The 15,950-nt window shown below is 37.9% G+C and overlaps 1 protein-coding gene across 1 annotated transcript in view; it reads right to left on the bottom strand.

Moving 5' to 3' along the window:
• The window catches only part of CDH8 (cadherin 8), a 658,573-nt gene that overhangs the window by 189,543 nt on the left and 453,080 nt on the right, over positions 1-15,950 (bottom strand). The window contains exon 7 of the mRNA XM_053699570.1: positions 3,599-3,852. Coding sequence (XP_053555545.1) covers positions 3,599-3,852 — 254 coding nt within the window. The remainder of the gene's footprint in view (positions 1-3,598; positions 3,853-15,950) is intronic.

Raw genomic sequence — 15,950 nt, forward strand, 5'->3', positions numbered from 1 at the left:
TTTCATCTTGGCTAAAATGTTCTAAGCTGATGAGAAGCTAAAGAGTTTATTAAGATAACTAACCTAAAACAGATGATATTTAAAACTCTTAAAATTAAGCTCTAAGAAAATGGCACTATTTATTTCTAGTAATATATCAAATAACCTCTCATGAAAGTACAGATGTAGCCAGATTTGCTTTGGATTTATTTTTTTACACTATGCAAGACATCATTACACTAACCATAATCAACTGATGCTTTATATACCAAGTCTCATTATGATAATGTGTGGCATATTATGTATTTAATATGCATAATTGATAATTTGCAGCACAATGCTCTAATTTATTTCTGTGGAGCCCTACAGATATACAAACATCCCTATACTGCACTACACTGCCTGATTATAATCTGCATCCTGAAATCAACACATACACACATTTAAAAACTGCTACCTTACAGGAAGTTAAAGGGACATTAAACCCCCAAAAAATCTTTCATGATTCAGATAGAGAATACAATTTTAAACAACTTTCTAATTTACTTCTATTATCTAATTTGCTTCATTCTTTAGATATCCTGTGTTGAAGAAATAGCAATGCACATGGGTGAGCCAATCACACGAGGCATCTATGTGCAACCACCATTCAGCAGTTACTGAATCTATCTAGATATGCTTTCCAGAAAAGGATATCAAGAGAATGAAGCACATTAGTTAATAGAAGTAAATTAGAAAATTGTTTAAAATTGCATGTTCTATCTAAATCATGAAAGAAAAAATTTGGGTTTCATGTCCCTTTAAATGACTTGGATCTCACAGACTTTTTCACTCAACTGAGTCCTCTGCTCTCTGACATTGCATCCCTCTCTTGTCCAAACCTTGTGACTCTACAGTATAATTCGGCACTAAAATCAACACTTGACAAAACTGCACCCTCCACTCTTCGACGTACATCAATCACACGACGGCAACCATGGCACACTAAACAGACCAGATATATTCAGCGATGCTCACGGGCTGCTGAATGGCAGTGGAGGAAATAACTCACCTGTGCTGATTTCCAGCATTATAAATTCACCCTTAAGTATTAAAACTCTTCGCTCAGCCTGGCCAAACAAGTCTATTTCTCCTCCCTTGTGTCATCTCACGCATCCAACCCCAGAAAGCTGTTCTCAACCTTTAACTCCCTTTCTTCCTCCACCTGCCCCCCCCACCCACTACCAACCTCACTGCTCAAATTATTGCTGATCACTTCAAAAATAAAATTGACACCATTAGAAAAGAGATCTGCACCTCACACCCCTCAAACCCAGCAATTCTACCCACCCCTTCTATTGACAAAAATCTATGCTACTTCCCTCCTGTAAGAGAAGGAAGAAGTATCTGCACTCCTATACTTAGCTCATCTCACAACCTGCCCACTTGACCCTTTTCCTTCACAACTTATTCCCTCTCTCTCTGCTTCACTAACCCCTACCCTAACTCATCTCTTTAACCAATCTCTCACCGCTGGCACATTTCCTGACACATTCAAGCATGCGTCAATCATACCAATCCTAAAAAAGCCCTCACTTGACCCCTCCACCCCTTCTAACTATTGACCGGTCTCCTTACTTCCCTTTGCTTCAAAATTATTGGAATGATTAGTCTATAATCGGCTAACATAATTTCTCACAACTAACTCCTTACTTGATCCACTACAATCTGGTTTCCGTTCTAAACACTCAACAGAAACCGCTCTTGCTAAAGTAACAAATGACCTGTTATCAGCTAAAGCAAAATGCCATTAGTCCTTACTAATTCTTCTTGACCTGTCCGCAGCTTTTGACACAGTTGACCATCTTCTCCTCCTAAAAATACTACATTAATTTGGCATCCGAGACACAGCCCTCTCCTGGTTTGCATCATATCTGTCAAACCGCTCGTTTTCAGTTTCCTTTAACAATATATTTTGTGATCCTATGCCTCTCTCAGTTGGAGTACCGCAAGGCTCTGTCTTGGGCCCCCTGCTTTTCTCTCTCTATACATCCTGCCTTGGAAAACTTATAGCCTCCTTTGTATTCTAGAACCACTTGTATGCTGATGATACCCAAATTCGTCCCTTCCTTACTCAAAAAAACTACAAAAATACTTATTCATTCCCTCATTTTGTCACGCATTGATTATTGCAATCTACTCCTAAATGGCCTTCCAAAACATCGCCTCTCCTCCCTCCAATCTATTATGAATGTTTCTGCTAGACTCATCCACCTAAGTCGCCGATCTACATCAGCTGCTCCGCTCTGCCAGTCTCTACACTGGCTCCCCATACACTCCAGAATACAATTTAAAGTATTAACCCTAACTTACAAAGCACTCAACAGTCTAACTCCCAACTATATTTCTTCTCTCATCGTGAAATATTCCCCATCCCGTCCTTTTCGATCAACCTCTGACCTACGTCTCTACACTCCTGTTATCTCTACATCCCACTCCCGCCTCCAAGACTTCGCACGTGCTGCTCCTGTCCTCTGGAACTCTCTACCCCGGTCCATAAGACTGTCTCCAACCTTGTATAGCTTCAGACGATCCTTGAAAACTCACCTATTCTGAGAGGCTTACCATCTCTCCTCCATCCCTCATCCGAACCAAACTAATACATGTACATGAACTGCCTGACTCACTGCTGCAAATACAACAGATGTAAAAAGCTACCCAACCTTATGTCTCTGCACCCTAAACCTATAGACTGTAAGCTCTCCGGAGCAGGGCCCTCTTCCTCCTGTACTAGATTTGTTTAGTTTTGTTATGTTTTGTATTTAATCACAAATCTTTGTCATTGTATACCCCTATCATTGTACCCAGCACTACAGAATTTGGCGGCACTTTACAAATAAATGATAATAATAATATAAATACACACACACATACATACACACACACACACATGTATACACACACACGCATATACATATACACATATACACACACACACATATACATACACACACACATACATATACATACACAGACATACATACACTCACACATACACACACACACTATTTATATATATTTTAAATCAAACTTGTTTTGAGGTGACCTTCTGATACTTCCATACAGACATAAAAAAAAGCATGTTGAGTTTAGAATTTGACAGTAGACACAAATTGAAAGGCCCATCAAGTCTATCCATATAAGAGAGGAGAAAATATAACACACTATGACTATGGAAACCTTGGGTACAAAATGGCAGCACCCAATACTTTGTGGAGCCTAAAACTTTACATTTATATTTTAATATGATTTTAAAAATACATCTTGGACTAAAGATTGCTTAGTGTTTATTTAGTTTTTGATGCCCCCGTAAGACAGCAGTACCCCAGGAGGGCTGGAATTACACATCGAGGAACAATACTACTTGTTTGCTTTGAGTCTGGTACTTTTTCCTGTAAACTATTACAAGCAAGGGTCAAGTGAATAAATATTATTCAAGTGTTACTATATAGAGTATATTCGTATTCAGAGATTGTGCTGATATCATTTTTCCCTCTGCAATTAAATAGGGCAGAGATTGGCTATATCTTTACCTGTCTGCTATTTGCCAAAAATGTTATTACTTATAAATCTGTAATACCTTATAGGACTAGCAGATGCATCTGGATCACGGGCAGTCACCTGACCAATCACGCCATTAATGGCAGCATTTTCGTGCACTTCCAAGAGATACGTAGGCGATGAAAAGACAGGTGGTTCATCCGCATCTTCCACTGTAATTTTTACCGTTGCTGTATCCTTGAAGGGTACCCCGCTCATGAAACGAGGATCGATATGAATATTGACTGCTTCCACCTTCAGTGTATAGGATTTTTTGCTCTCAAAGTCCAGAGGCTGTAAGAAATGACAAAGATTAATGTCTTTTACTAATGACAACAGAAGCAAGAAGAAATTAATTTAATGCAGATGGATGAAAATCGTGTCCATTTAGGAACATACACTAAACTCACTATGTTCTTTCTGTTTGCTGAGATCAAGACTGTAAATTGTCTGGGCATTTATTGATATCTGTTTATTATGTTGCTTCGATGAAGCCAATCTTTTTGTTCTCTATCCTTTTCACTTTATATTTTAATTTAAAATTCACAAAATGTTCTGTGTCTAACTCTGCAACATCAGGATTTTACACCAGATACAAAATAAAATTTTAGCAGTGATTACACTACCTGAATATAACTGAAGTTCCTAATCAGCAACTTGCTAGTAAAAGATGAGGTGATTTCTAATACAGCCTCCAGCATCAATAAATATTTTATTATTTCTCAGACAATACTTAAAATATAAGGGGACCATGTGCGGCCAAGGAAAGTATTATGCATAATAGTAAAACATTATCTATAGTACACATTACTTTTTAACAGTATAATACTTTTTTGTTTATTGCTGTTTTAAACTCTACTTTAATGATTGCGTTTCTTTCTCAAATTGCGTAGATAAAAAAAAAAACACAGATAACTAAGGTTATATAATAATGAAAATATTCGTACACCCACACCATTCATTATTTAAGACACATTTACATGAACTAATAAAACATAAAAAGCTATGCTTCAGGTGCAAATTGTGTAATATGAGTAAAACAAAAATGGAATTTAATAGATACACCATTAAGCCATTAGAAATGACAAGAAATGCTCAAAATTAAGGGGAGACTAAAACCAAACTTTTTCTTCATGATTCTGATAGAGGATACCATTTTAAACAACATTCCAATTTATTTCTATTATCCCATTTGCTACATTCTTTATATATTGTTTGTTGAAGAAATAGCAATACACAGGGGTGAGCCAATCACACAAGGCATCTATGCGCAGCCACCAATCAGCAGCTACTGAGCCTATCTAGATAGGCTTTTCAGCAAAGGATAGCAAGACAATGAAGCAAATTAGATAATGGAAGTAAATTAGAAAGCTGTTTAAAATTACATGCTCTTTCTAAATCATGAAAGAAAACAAATTGTGTTTCATGTCCCTTTAAGGCTGGTTTACTATTAATTTGTGATTTTTTTTATTATTTTTTTGTAACAACTGTATGTTTTCTCTGATTTTCAATACAGAAGGATGTTATGTTCTGCAAAGGAAACTCTAATGTCGAAATATGATTGTTAAAAACCTAATTTTTAAAACTCCCATGTGTTTTTGTGGTAAAGTGTCTTCAGATGTCTGCATTGTGTGGGCACAGTGCAAGAAATGCTTTAATGTGTTACCCTTCAATGATTAGGGAAATGTTGCATTAAAGTGACACAAAATAAGAATTAAAATTGATTCAGATAGAGCATGTTATTTTCAAAAACGTTCCAATTTATTTATATCACCACATGTACTTTGTTCTCTTGGTATCCTTTGTTGATGTTTAAACCTAGGTAGGTTCATAGAAGCTCAGGGGCATACACTTGTCTTCAGCTCTCTATGCAGTAGTATTTGCAACAATGTATAACATTGTTTACAACATTGTTGCAAGTGCTACTGACATAGCACTTAGCACTGTTGATGAGGTTAGTTTGGGACACCCAGTGAAAGGGGCTGGGAAAATAAGAGCAGACACTTCCCCCCTCCCTTAATATGAAAAGACAGATAACAAACAGGAGCCAGCAGGAGTCTGTAAACGCATGTATACATCTGACACTGTGGGGCTTTGTTAGTAGTCTGTCAATCAGCACAATGTTATTAAAAAATAAGCAAAACAATACATTGTTACAAAAACACTCCCAGATGCGCTATATAAATGGATCATCTACAAAACATTTATACAAAGAAAAATCTAGTGTACAATGTCCCTTTAAACTTTTGTGATTGAGACAGAACAAGCACATTTAAATAACTTTCCAAATTACTTCTGTTGTCAAATTTGCTTTGTTGTCTTTGTATCCTTTGTTGGAGACTAAATCTAGTTAAGCTAATAGTAGCTCAGGAGCGTGCATGTGTGTATAGCAGGCTAGGGCAGCAGTGTTTGTAACTATGCATAACATTGTTATAAACTATGTTGCAAACACTGCTGCCAGATGGCTAAAGACACGTGCATCTTCTGAGCTCTCCTAGGATTACTTTTTAATAAAGATTACCAAGAGAACTAAGCAAAATAGATAATAGAAATAAAGTAGTTTAAAATTGAATTCTCTATTCCAACAATTTAAGTTTAAATTTTAGTTTACTGTCCCTTTAAATAATGCACATTTAAAAGTAACTTAGATGCTCTATGCAACTCAACCTTTCAGGCATCTCCAGCTTAAATAGCCTTAAAGGGACACTGAACCCAAATTGTTTATTTCCTGATTCAGATAGAGCATGATATTTTAAGCAACTTTCTAATTTACCCCTATAATCAAATTTTCTTCATTCTCTTGGTATCTTTATTTTAAATGCAAGAATGTAAGTTTAGATGCCAGCCCATTTTTGGTGATCAATCTGGCTTGTTCTTGCTGATTGGTGGATAAATTCATCCACCACTAAAAAAGTGCTGTCCAGAGTAACTGAACCACAAAACAAGATTAGATGCCTTCTTTTTCAAATAAAGATAGCAAGATAATGAAGAAAAATTGATAATATGCACACAGCATGTACACAATACACACATGCACACAGAACACACATGCACATACACACACTACACATGTATATGCTCACACATGCACACAGAATGCACACAATACACACATGTAAGCGCACTCACACACCACACATATGCATTCTCACACAAGCACACAGAACACACACATGCACAAACACACTACACATTTGCATTCTCACACATGCACACACACACACACACTACACATGTGCATTCTCACACAAGCACACAGAACACACACATGCAAACACACAACACACACTATACATTTGCATTCTCACACATGCTCACAGAATGCACACAATACACATATGCACGAACACACACACTACACATGTGCATTCTCACACATGCACACAATACACACATGCACGCGCACACACACACTACACATGTGCATTCTCACACATGCACACAATACACACATGCATGCACACACACTACACATGTGTATTCTCACACAAGCACACAGAACGCACACAATACATACATGCACGCACACACACCACACACTACACATGTGCATGCTCACACATGCACACAGAATGCACATAATACACACATGCACACACATACACCACACACACTACACATGTGCATTCTTACACATGCACAAAATGCACACATGCATGCACACACACTACACATGTGTATTCTCACACAAGCACACAGAACGCACACAATACACACACACAAACACACCACACACTACACATGTGCATGCTCACACATGCACACAGAATGCACATAATACACACATGCACACACATACACCACACACTACACATGTGCATTCTTACACATGCACACAATACACACATGCATGCACACACACTACACATGTGTATTCTCACACAAGCACACAGAATGCACATAATACACACATGCACACACACACAACACAAACTACACATGTGCATGCTCATTAGGGTTGCCACTTTTCTTGGAAGAAAATACTGGCCATGCTAATTAACATAAATTTGCATAAATAATTAAACAGCATAACTCAAAAACTAAAGCTGATAGGACTGATTTTAAATGCTCATTTGTTTATAACTTGTATTCATCACACTCAGAAGAAGTTTCATTTTTGACAGGGGCTTTCTTTCAATATTTATTCATTATTTTCTACATTGACATGAACCTTAAAAATACTGGTCGTGTCAGTAAAATACTGGTCGTGTCAGTAAAATACTGGTCGTGTCAGTAAAATACTGGTCGTGTCAGTAAAATACTGGTCGTGTCAGTAAAATACTGGTCGTGTCAGTAAAATACTGGCTGGGTGGCAACCCTAATGCTCATACATGCACACATAATGTACACAATACACACATGCATGTATACACACAACACACACTACACATTTGCATTCTCACACATGAACACACAATGCACACAATACACACATGCACGGACACACACTCACTACACATGTGCATTCTCACACATGCACACAATACACACATGCACGCACACACACAAACTACACATGTGCATTCTCACACATGCACACAATACACACATGCACACACACAAACTACACATGTGCATTCTCACACATGCACACAATACACACATGCACGGACACACACTACACATGTGTATTCTCACACATGCATACAATACACACATGCATGCACACACACAAACTACACATGTGCATTCTCACACATGCACACAATACACACATGCACACACACAAACTACACATGTGCATTCTCACACATGCACACAATACACACATGCACGGACACACACACTACACATGTGCATTCTCACACATGCATACAATACACACATGCATGCACACACACAAACTACACATGTGCATTCTCACACATGCACACAATACACACATGCACGGACACACACAAACTACACATGTGCATTCTCACACATGCACACAATACACACATGCACGGACACACACACTACACATGTGCATTCTCACACATGCATACAATACACACATGCATGCACACACACAAACATAGAAACATAGAAACATAGATATTGACGGCAGATAAGAGCCATAGGCCCAGCAAGTCTGCCCCACCTTACCTAACAGTATAAACTTATCTAGTTCGTAGGATAGCCCTATGCTTGTCCCATGCATTTTTAAAGTCCCCCACAGTGTTTGTTGCTACTACCTCTTGAGGAAGTTTATTCCATAAATCAATCACTCTTTCTGTAAAGAAGTGCTTCCTCAAATTACTCCTGAATCTACTACCCTTTAGCTTGAGCTCATGACCCCTTGTTCTTGAATTTTCCATTTTATGTAAAATACCCACAGCCTCAGTTTTACTAAACCCTTTAATGTACTTGAAAGTTGCTATCATATCACCTCTTTCCCTTCTCTCCTCTAAGCTATACATATTTAGGTCATTGAGCCTATCCTGGTAAGTTTTATTTTTTAGACCATGTACCATTTTGGTAGCCCTCCTTTGCACAGATTCAAGTTTGTTAATATCCTTCTGAAGATATGGCCTCCAGAACTGCACACAATACTCAAGATGAGGCCTAACTAATGATCTATAAAGTGGCATAAGAACCTTACTATTTCTGCTTCAAATACCTCTACCAATACATCCAAGCATTCTGCTAGCCTTACTCGCTGCCTTACTACATTGTTTACTAAGTTTTAAATCATCTGAAATAATAATTCCCAAGTCCTCTTCCTCGTCTGTAACAGTCAGTAAAGTGTCATTGAGTCTGTAATTAACATTTGGATTTTTCTTCCCTAAATGCATTATTTTACACTTTGCTGTGTTAAACTTTAGATCCCAGTCGTTTGTCCAATCCTCCAATTGTTGTATATCACTTCTCATTTTGTCTACCCCCCCTGGAACATCCACTCTGTTGCAAATTTTTGTATCATCTGCAAAGAGACATACTTTCCCCTGTAGCCCTTTGCTGATATCGCAGATAAATATGTTAAACAAAACAGGCCCCAGAACTGACCCCTGAGGAACACCACTAGTAACAGCCCCCTCTGCTGAATGAACTCCATTTACTAAGACACTTTGTTTTCTGTCCTTAAGCCAGCATTCCACCCAGTTCACAATTTTTGAATCTAGACCAAGGAGATATAGTTTGTGAATAAGTTTATTGTGTGGGACGGTGTCAAATGCTTTGCTGAAATCTAGATATGCTACATCAACTGCTCCTCCCTTGTCTAATACTTTTGTTACATAATCAAAGAAGTCAATTAGATTAGTCTGACATGATCTCCCTGAAGTAAAACCATGCTGATTTTGGTCCTCTAAATTGTTTGTCTTTATGTAAGTCATAATTCTTTCCTTTAAGAGGCTTTCCATTAATTTCCCTACTACTGAAGTTAAACTAACTGGCCTGTAGTTGCCAGATTCTTCTCTACTGCCCTTTTTATGAAGAGGTATTACATTTGCTATTCTCCAATCATCTGGGACAGCTCCTGTTAATAGTGACTGATTAAACAGATCAGTTAATGGGACAGTTAGCACTGAACGAAGTTCTTTTAAAACCCTTGGATGAATATTATCAGGACCCACTGCCTTTGTAACATTTATTTTTGATAATGCTAACAAAACCTCATCCTCTGTAAAAAGATTACTGTTAAGCTTGTTTCTATTTTGCATAGCATCCCTTAATGTAGACATTGTATCTTCACAATCTTTAGTGAAAACAGAACAGAAGTAATCATTGAGACAGTCTGCAATCTGCTTATCTCCTTCTATTATTCTACCATCAACTGATTTCAATTTTACTATTCCTACCTTATTTTTTCTTCTTTCACTGATATATCTAAAGAATGTTTTGTCCCCATGTTTTACTGACTGTGCTATCTTCTCTTCTGCATCAGCTTTAACCTTCCTAATTAACTGCTTAGTCTTTTTTTGTTGGAGTCTCCATATTTTCATATCATCATCTGCTTGTGTGTGTCTGTAATTTTTATAAGCTATCTTTTTTGTCTTTACAGCATGTGCTACTTCTTTGGAAAACCAAATTGGTTTCCGCTTTCTTTTACTTTTACAGACATGTCTAATACAGTGTGCGGTTGCATCTAAAATGGCACCTTTCACAAATTCCCACTGTTCTTGAACCCCTGTAATAAGATTTTTCCCCTTTAAATAAACTACACATGTGCATTCTCACACATGCACACAATACACACATGCACGGACACACACACTACACATGTGCATTCTCACACATGCATACAATACACACATGCATGCACACACACAAACTACACATGTGCATTCTCACACATGCACACAATATACACATGCATGCACACACACAAACTACACATGCACACAATACACACATACACACCACACACTATACATGTGTATTCTCACACAAGCACACAGAACACACACAATACACACATGCACACAATACACACATGCATGCACACACACTATACATGTGCATTCTCACACAAGCACACAGAACACACACAATACACACATGCACGCACACATACACACCACACACTACACATGTGCATTCTCACACACGCACACAGAATGCACACAATACACACTTGCAAGCGCACACACACACCACACATATGATTTCTCATACAAGCACACAGAACACACACATGAACACACACAACACACACTACACATTTGCATTCTCACACAAACAGACTAATGTAACAGCTTACTAGAAATACTTTCTTTTTTAATAAATAAACATCACTGTATAGTTTTTGTATATGAACAGAACAACATTAGTTAATTATAGGGATTGAACAATCTATGGCCAAATTACGAGTTTTGCGTTAGAAGCTGTGCGGTGCTAACGAGCAGTTTATGCTCACCGCTCACTTAAAGACAGCGCTGGTATTACGTTTTTTTATAAACCCGGCGTTAACTGCAAAAAAGTGATCATAGAGCAAAATTTTGCTCCACATCTCACCTCAATACCAGCGCTGCTTACGTTAGCGGTGAGCTGGTTGAACGTGCTTGTGCACGATTTCCCTGTAGGAATCAATGAGGGAGAGCCAGCTGAAAAAAAAACTAACACCTGCAAAAAAGCAGCGTAAAGCTCCTAACGCAGCCCCCCCCCATTGATTCCTATGGGGAAAATACATTTATGTCTACACCTAACACCCTAACATGAACCGCGAGTCTAAACACCCCTAATCTTACACTTATTAACCCCTAATCTGCTGCCCCCGACATCGCCAACACCTACATTATATTATTAATCCCTAATCTGCCGCTCCGGACACCGCCGCCACCTACATTATACTTATGAACCCCTAATCTGCTGCCCCCAACATCGCCAACACCTACATTATATTTATTAACCCCTAATCTGCCGTCCCCAATGTCGCCGCAACCTACCAACACTTATTAACCCCTAATCTGCCGCCCCAACATCGCCGCCACTATATTAAAGTTATTAACCCCTAAATCTAAGTCTAACCCTAACACCCCCTAACTTAAATATAATTTAAATAAATCTAAATAAAATTACTATCATTAACTATTTAAAAACTAAACTATTTAAAACTAAATACATATCTATAAAATAAACCCTAAGCTAGCTACAATATAATTTATAGTTACATTGTATGTACCTTAGGGTTTTTTTTTATTTTACAGGCAAGCTTGTATTTATTTTAACTAGGTAGAAAAGTTATTAAATAGTTATTAACTATTTAATAACTACCTAGCTAAAATAAATACAAAAGTACCTAAGTTACAATTACACCTAACACTACCACTATAATTAAATTAATTCCCTAAATTAAATAAAATTATCTAAAGTACAAAAAACAACAACACTAAATTACAGAAAATAATAAAAACATTACAAGATTTTTAAACTAATTACACCTAATCTAATCCCCCTAACAAAATAAAAAAGCCCCCCCAAAATAAAAAAAAGCCCTACCCTACACTAAATTACAAATAGCACTTAAAAGGGCCTTTTTCGGGGCATTGCCCCAAAGTAATCAGCTCTTTTACCTGTAAAACAAATTACAGATCCCCCCAACATTAAAACCCACCACCCACACAACCAACCCTACTCTAAAACCCACCCAATACCCACTTAAAAAAAAACTAACACTAACCCCCTGAAGATCACCTTACAGGGAGACATCTTCATCAAACGGGGCAGAAGTGGTCCTCCAGACGGGCAGAAGTCTTCGTCCAAGCTGGGCAGAAGTGGTCCTCCAGACAGGCAGAAGTCTTCATCCAGAAGGCATCTTCTATCTTCATCCATCCGGCGCGGAGCGGGTCCATCTTCAAGACATCTGACGCGGAGCATCCTCTTCATCCGGAGTCTTCTTACTAAATGACGATACCTTTAAGTGACGTCATCCAAGATGGTGTCCCTTCAATTCCGATTGGCTGATAGAATTCTATCAGCCAATCGGAATTATGGTAGAAAAAATCCTATTGGCTGATGCAATCAGCCAATAGGATTGAACTGGCATTCTATTGGCTGATTGTAACAGCCAATAGAATGCCAGCTCAATCCTATTGGGGTAATAGGTAGTTTATGGGTGTTAGTGTACTTTTTAGTACTTTAGTTAAGAGTTTTATGCTACGGTGTTGTAGTGTAAAACTCTTAACTACTGACTTTAAAATACGAATACGGTACCAGTCTTGACAGGAGAGGGTCTACCGCTCACTTTTTGTCAGACTCGTAATACTGGCGCTATGCAAGTCCCATGACGTAAGTGGATTTGCGGTATTTCCGAGTCTGGCCAAAAAAGTGAGCGGTACACCTGTACCTGCAAGACTCGAAATACCAGTGGGCGTTAAAAAGCAGCGTTGGGACCATCCAACGCTGCTTTTTAAGCCTAACGCAAGACTCGTAATCTAGCCGAAAGTGTCCAATATTTCAAATTAATACTTTAGAATCTCACAGGAATATTACAATATTATAACAAAACACATTTATCATATATGAAAACAACCTCTCACTCTCCCTAAAACACCTAACATTACCTTGCTTAATATTAAAGTTAATGGATCAAAGCGTTTATCTTCCATAAACTGTGGCACAGGTAAATATGTCTGAAGGAGATTCAGACAGGCATGAGAACGACCTAATTCTGTAGCCATAAATCAATTACATTCCGAGGCTTAAATATAATTTCATACCTATATTTCTTTAAAAAAAAAAAAATGAAAAAGACCATTTTTTTAAAAACTACAATTGAGATGAGTTGTCAAAGCCCAGAGCTATGCAAGGAAATCGCTCAGGCGTACAGTACTGACATTTGTAATCAATTGTAATGGTAAATTGGAAATAATACTGTATATTGAGATGTGTGAACTTCCAGCCAGTTCTTTTTCTCATTTCAGTTGCTTTTTTTTTTTTGGCACAAAATTGAATGTATTTAGTGAGACCCATCAATGAATTCCTGAATCATAGAGCATTTCAAGACTTCACAATCACATACAGAAATAAAAAAACCACAAGATAAATTTGCACCATTTTAAGTAGATATCCACTTTATAAATTCAGATCACTACTTCATATCTTAGTAAATCTTTTCTTGTGCAGAACATCTGGAACATATTTCATAAAAGAAAGGAAGAAGCATAGAAAATCCATTTGAGAGCCAACTAATTTATTTAATCCAAAGAATTTTAAGGATATTGCAGAGTAGAGACTGCGAGACATAATAAATGCCAGCACTAATGAATATGCAAATATTGGCTTACAAGAAACATATTGCTTTAAAAAAAGTTATTACAATAGAATGTCAGAGACACTCAAATTAGAATGAGATCTTCTAAGAAGCTTTTGTTTTTTAAATAGATAGTTGACAACTCAGAATGCAAAGTCTTTTTAAGTTCTATTTTTGAAAATACCTCATTACATTATCAGTCTCACTGGGTAAAATTCACAATTTTTTTTAAATGTTCTAAAGTTTCTCCAGCTTCATCAGTTCCTGGCTTATTCAATACAGACGTCTTACTTAGGACCTTCAAAAACTTGCCAGCATGGAGCAAAATCATTGGAGTTTTTTTCTTTTTTTCTTGAGACCTTATATTATAATATAGGTTTCTCTACTTCACATCCATAACCTTAAATAGGGAAATAAACATCTACCAACTAAATATTGGCTTTCTAAAATTCTTTCAGGGACCTTACAGTACCGACAAGATTTCTTACATAAATCTTGCCAAACTAGAGAGCTTTAGATCCCCAGGACCTAAATCACAACTTTCCATTCTTTAGGTAAATAGTTGCAAAGGATGACACAATAATTGGTGAAGCTAGTTGATTTTCTTTTTTCCGTTGCCCTCTTGTGAGCATTCCACCTAAACCATAGTAGGTAATTATGCTTTATACAAGAAAAAAAATCAAACTTCAGGCATATGATTAGCCAATATACTGTTTCCTATTAGGATGCTGGTGTCATCATGGTGAAGATTGAAAAATATTGCGGATCATGTCAGCTACACATCGATAAATGCAAACAGCATACGCTCTCGGCATTTATCATTGCACCAACAGTTCTTGTAAACTGCTGGTGCAATGCCGCTCCCGGAAGATTCGCGGCCAATTGGCTGCTAGCAGGGGTGTCAATCAACCCAATCGTATTCGATCGGGTTGATTTCTGGCGATGTCTGTCCGTCGCCGCAGAGCAGGCGAAAAAGTTATGGAGCAGCGGTCTTTACGGAGTGCTCAATGCTGGATTTAAGACCATAGTGGTTGCATTTATTCATAAAAATTGAAATACTAAAACATAGTATACTAAACTCTTTGAAATGTAAACATTCCAATAACTGAAAGGTGGCAACTGAGATCCTAAAAACAATTATAAAGTCAGAGGGGCCAATTTACCAACCTCCTTATCAGCCCCAATGCCATTGTTTCCGCGTAAGCCTTCAGACTCGCTGGAAACAGGAGTTAAGAAGCAGCGGTCTTAAGACCGCTGCTCCTTAACTGGTCTGCTGCCTCTGAGGCTGCGGACATCAATCCGCCTGATCTCAAATGATCGGGTTGATTGACACCCCCTGCTAGCAGGCGAATGGCCGCAAATCTGCAGGGGGCGGCATTGCACAAGCAGTTCACCAGAACTGCTTGTGCAATGATAAATGCCGACAGCGCATGCTGTCGGTATTTATCAATGTCTGGTGGACATGATAGCTACAGCGTATCATGTCCGCCAGACACTTGATAAATGGGCCCCCAAGCATTAGCAGGTCAAGACACCATTTACAGTTAATTCTGTGAACTCCTTCTTAGCTTTGCCCAAAAAAAAAATATGCTGGTGTCTTCAGAAGCTTATATCATGGGGAGAGGAACCCAAGGTTTTGATCTGAAGTATCATGTCCCTCCCATTAGCTTGGCCAACTCCGTCCAGACCCTGACACTACATGCTAGGATGAGCCATA

The sequence above is a fragment of the Bombina bombina genome, chromosome 1, assembly GCF_027579735.1.
Source record: "Bombina bombina isolate aBomBom1 chromosome 1, aBomBom1.pri, whole genome shotgun sequence".
In the NCBI taxonomy this organism is placed as follows: domain Eukaryota; kingdom Metazoa; phylum Chordata; class Amphibia; order Anura; family Bombinatoridae; genus Bombina; species Bombina bombina.